Genomic DNA, 5,162 nt, shown 5'->3' with positions numbered 1-5,162 from the left:
ATAGCGTTTTGATATTGTATAAATTAATTTATACATTTTTTTACAACTATATATTGATACAAAATAGGTCAATAAGCATTTTTAAAAAAAAATGTTATTATTGTTTTAAATATGTAATCCCAAACACCCTCTTACATTTAATTGGATTGCACTTTGTGGTTTGGGGCTGTTACGCAAGAAAGCAAAATAAAACAATAAAATGACACAAGAATTTAACGGTGTTCAGTCTATGTGACATATGTTCAGGGACAAAACCGGAGAACTCTCTCTACTCTTAGACTATTACAAAAAGTTATTACAATAGGATCCCTAACTACGGATACTTATAACAGTAAAGTCTGAACTTGTATACAAATACTCCAAACACTTGTCTATTTGAAATTATCGTTCGGACTTTCTTCACTTCATTTAGGTCGGATTATTTATTTAGGTCACCAAATTTCCTGATCCATGTTAACATTGGTATTTGGAGTTTTTCCAATAGACGGTGGGACCTTGGAGAATGGTAATTTAAAAAAACAAAAACTTCTTTTGTTCTATTAATCAAAATCGACTTAGCTTCTAGTTTGGGAGAGAATCGATTATATATAATGGATTTACAACAAATACCCCTATAAATAAGAAGATAAACAACAAATACCCCTACAAATAAGAAGATAAATAGAGGTACAAATAAATACAATAAATGAGATAATTATACAATAATATTATCCACTAATAATTAGATCTATGGCTTTTTATTTGATCACTAGCAACGTATCCAAAGGCCAAAAAAATCCGTTCATTTATTTCTTGAAATTTCAGATAAACCCCAAAACAAGGGCATGAAATATCATGTTTTGATATATCCTTTTTACATACAAAAGTATCACCATATATGTTCCCTCGTTTATTCCTGAAAGCATAAAATAGACTTACGAAATTTTTTGTCATGACATGAGACCTCTACCTGTTTACTGTATTCGTAATGATTACTCTTTAATTATTAAAAAAATGTAACTAGTAAATATTATACCATTTTGTAAATATTATGTCACTTTAAAAACCTCCCCCAATGAAGCAACAATTTTGAAAAAGTAGTTTCGTTTTCATTTTATTTATATTCATTCTAGCCAAACATTTATTCATACCATGCATTACAAAAGCACCCGGTGGTGGTCACGGTGGCGACGTTGGTGGTGGTGGTGGTGGTGGCGGCGGCAGTTTGGTACACAACTAATTTAACGATAATATCCGCAATTTTAACTTAAAAAGTCTCAAAACTTAAAAGAGTACATGAAACTGAACTACCGATGGGAAAAGAAAACTCTTCATAGCTCATCTTTTGCTGGTTCAGTTGTGGTTGTGGTTGTGGTTGGTTGAGAAATCTCGCCTTCACGGTTCTTTTGAATGAACTCAATAATATCTTCTTTTGTTCTGTTCCCATCATATGGCAACACTTTACCACTTGAGGTTCTGAAATACAGTGTCGGGTAACCTTGAACTTCAAACGTATCACTTGGAATATCGTTGTTTGATCCATCCTAACAAACACCAAAAACAAACTTTAAATAATACTACAAACAGTATTAGTATTTGTACTGTGTTTGGCATGCACTGGTCTGACACTGTCATCTCAATCAAGACAAAAATCGCATTTTTTTTGTTCCACGTCCACCCATAAAGGTGAAACCGGACTTGCTCTTGATCTCTCTCTCATGTGTGAAAAAGACGTAAATACCCTCCTCATAAATATATATATATATATATATATATATATATATATATATATATATATATATATATATATATATATATATATGTCGGTGTTGTGAGAACTTACGAATTTTGCAATCATGACACCAGCATCATTTTCAAAGGAGACAGCAACTTCGTCCAAGATTGGAGCGAGTTTCTTGCAATGCCCACACCATGGTGCATAGATCTCTAGTAGAACTGTGAACAAACAACGAGGGGTTCATATGTCATTTTACTTGATATAGACAGAACGGCTAACACTCGAATACTTAAAATATATTTTTAAATATCTTACTGTTCTTTGTGGACTCCAAAACCATGTCTTTAAGGCTATTAGCAACCACCACTTTCACAGGCTCGTCATTGGTTTCAGGAATAGGCTCCGACTTTATAAAGGGCTTCACTTTTCCATCCTACAAAAAACCCAACAAAATATTAGTCGATAATAAATGAGTATAAATAAATATATAATTATTGTTACTATTTATACCACATAGTCCTTCAACCAAGGAGCCATTTGATCAGATTCAACATTTGAGTTGATAAACTTGAGACCATTACTGTTTTGTACAATGAGGACAGGTGATTGGTCTTCTTTAAGCCCAAAATACTGCACATCACATCCAGGTCAATACGAAAGTCAAACATCAGTCAAATTTGAAGAAAATAATGAAAAATAGAAAAAGATAATTTAATATAATTACCTGCAAAGCAGCTTGACTAGCCTTAACATCACCAATGAGGAAATTTAATCCTTTTCCTTTGTATACACCAGCAACATCATTGTATTTTGACTTGAAACTTTCAATTTGCTCATGACTGAAATCAAGAAACAACATAGCCTACACACAACAAACATATTGAAAGTTGTAACACCTAAATGCAAGAAATAGCAGTTTACTTTCATTTTGTTCTTATTAGGACAATGTACTACGAAAAAAATCATCCAATTATAGAAGTGAAAATTGCTTTGTGTTTGGATGTGGATTTTTCATGGTAAAATGTTGTAATATGAAGAAATGAAAGTAGAATGCTATAATAATAAACAAATAAGTATGGCATATACCTTTGCATTGGAACTTTCAAAGTATTTGATTAGAAATGGTTGGTTGGATGGACTTTGGTCAAAGAGTGTCACAAGAGGAATGCTGGAGTCTTCAATAAACTTCTCCAAGGCATCAACTTCAAATGTCTGAAACATCCCAAAGCAAATGTTAATTAATTTGTCACAAGTGTTAAAAAAATCTACCCAAGTATAGCATTGTACTTAATATACATTGTTATATCTTGCATTTAACCCTAGCCATAAGAAGATAGGATACATGTGTACAAGTGGCAATACCTTGAAATCAACAGATAGTTCATCAAAGGGCTTCAGTAACCTAATGGTTGGAGTGGTGACCGGTGATTCCCCACGGGGAAGGAGTTCAGCATTGGTGGTATGCCCAAAATCATAGTCTGATCGCAGCTTGTCAGCTAAAATGGTGAAATTCTCATATTCTTCACCAGAGAATGTTGGGAAAATTCCTACCTGTGTTGTGCATCAAACAGGTAAGGCCTTCTTATAATGGAATTGGGAGAGAAACGGAATTGGGAAAGGAATGGAATTGAGAAAGGAATGGAATTGGGAAAGGAATGGAAAAGCTTACCACAAAGACCTTCTTTTCATCTATAAGGGTGGCTGCATCTTCTGGGGTTTTGATTTCAAATGATGCAGGACCAACTTGTTTCTTTAAGTATTCCACTATACCATCAGCCTCACGAGGGCCTTTGTAGTCTTGAACAACTTCTCCTCCACTTTTCAAGATCTTGATCGTAGGGAAACCTTGAATCTCATATTGTTGTGCAAGTGGTTTGTTTTCTTCAGCATTGGCATCAACCTTTGCCAAATAAACTGGAGGATCGTTGCTTGACAACACAGATGCAGCCTTTTCATACTGCACATAACAAGTTTCAAGTGAAAAATGAAATTATTACGTGTTTCAAGAAAGATAGTTTGTGTTTGTAAGTGGACAATTTGGGAAACAAGATAGATAGATAGATAGATAGATAGATACCTCTGGAGCTAGACTCTTACAGTGACCACACCTGTTGAAAATGGCAAGATGCAATTTATAAATGTAAGCAACTGATTTTATTGAACAAGGAGGATTTTAAATGAATGAACTATAGATATATGCAATTCCAAACCAACTGATACAAATTGAAGCTGAGAAAAGTAATAAGAAATGATAGTAGGTGAGTGGATTTATTAAAAAGGATTCCCTATAAATCAGAAATTAAGAAGGGGGGAGGTCATACAATTTAAAACCAACTTTCTAAAGCAAAGTGTCTGAGATACGTGTGACATTTAATAATCAATTAACTAAGATTCTTGTAATATTTTAAAACCAGATCCAGAATTCCAGATCAGTCAAACAAAAGCTGGTCTAAACGTTATTAGATACAACGGAATATATGGAACCGATTCAGTTTTGAAAATTCTACAAATTATCACAGATTTGACAAAATGTTGTTCAATCGCACATCTCTTTGCATGAATTGTACAAACAAAACTTGATCTGAATGCTTCAATCTCTTTTTCGGTTGCTCCTTCATTATTTTAACATTTGCATTCTACCCATAGATACATCTATAAAGTTAGATCTGTGTCTAAAAACACAAACGAACGCACACAGAAACAGAATTTATTCCTCAATAACTCACAAACAATTACACGAACAAATCGATCTACATACATGCAAAATTGCAAGCCCTTAAAGTCCAAATTGAAGACATTAAGAACAGTCAAACATTTTTCCACAAACTTCAACTCAATTGCAGAAAACAGAAAGTTTGTTAATTATAAATCAGAACAAATTAATCGAATCAGAACAAACAGTAAATGAAAGATAAATTAAGGAGATAGATTTATACCAAGGAGCGTAGAACTCAACGACGATGAATTTGTGTTTAGACACGACTTCTGAGAAATTTGAGTGATCCAAAGTCAAAACATATTCTTTCTCCGCCTCTGTAGCAGAAGAAATTGGTACACATGATGATAAGATTGCAAAAACACAGAATAAAAGTGCAGTATAAACCCTAGAGAACGCCATAGCTCTTGAGCTCTATGCCTCTATCTCTCTACTTTGTGTCTATATATATAGTCACGAGCGTTATGGATAGTTTTGTCATGTGAGAAAGGAGACCAAGACAAATGAACGACTTAGGCGTGAATAAATAGGTATTTAATGGAAATGAGCCCTATACGACATCGTAGTTGTGGAATGTTAGAGATATTGGCATCGAATATGAGATTCTATAAATTGTCCTAAAATTAAACAATAGGGTAAACTGTAAGTTTTCTCCCTGAACTTATACTCGACTTACAGATCTAGTTTAATGAGTGATTATTTTGCATTTTTGGTCGCAAACTTACTATA

General features: G+C 33.6%; 1 protein-coding gene across 1 annotated transcript; it reads right to left on the bottom strand.

Annotated features, from left to right (window-relative positions):
* Positions 1–1,219: 1,219 nt before the first annotated feature.
* On the bottom strand, positions 1,220–4,929 carry LOC145114801 (protein disulfide-isomerase-like). The gene is made up of 10 exons (XM_079050880.1): positions 4,654–4,929; positions 3,795–3,825; positions 3,387–3,674; positions 3,080–3,268; positions 2,804–2,929; positions 2,442–2,579; positions 2,228–2,347; positions 2,033–2,150; positions 1,823–1,935; positions 1,220–1,523 (listed from the first exon to the last, which is right to left on the bottom strand). The coding sequence occupies exons 1-10, from the start codon at positions 4,833–4,835 to the stop codon at positions 1,311–1,313; spliced, it is 1,518 nt and encodes a 505-aa protein (XP_078907006.1). The 5' UTR covers positions 4,836–4,929; the 3' UTR covers positions 1,220–1,310.
* Between the last annotated feature and the right edge of the window lie 233 nt (positions 4,930–5,162).

Source organism: Lactuca virosa, chromosome 5 (genome assembly GCF_052849685.1).
Source record: "Lactuca virosa cultivar CGN04683 chromosome 5, Lactuca_virosa_CGN04683_v6, whole genome shotgun sequence".
Taxonomy (NCBI): domain Eukaryota; kingdom Viridiplantae; phylum Streptophyta; class Magnoliopsida; order Asterales; family Asteraceae; genus Lactuca; species Lactuca virosa.
The sequence above is the reverse complement of the archived record's forward strand: the minus strand, read 5'-3'. Positions and strand labels throughout refer to the sequence as shown.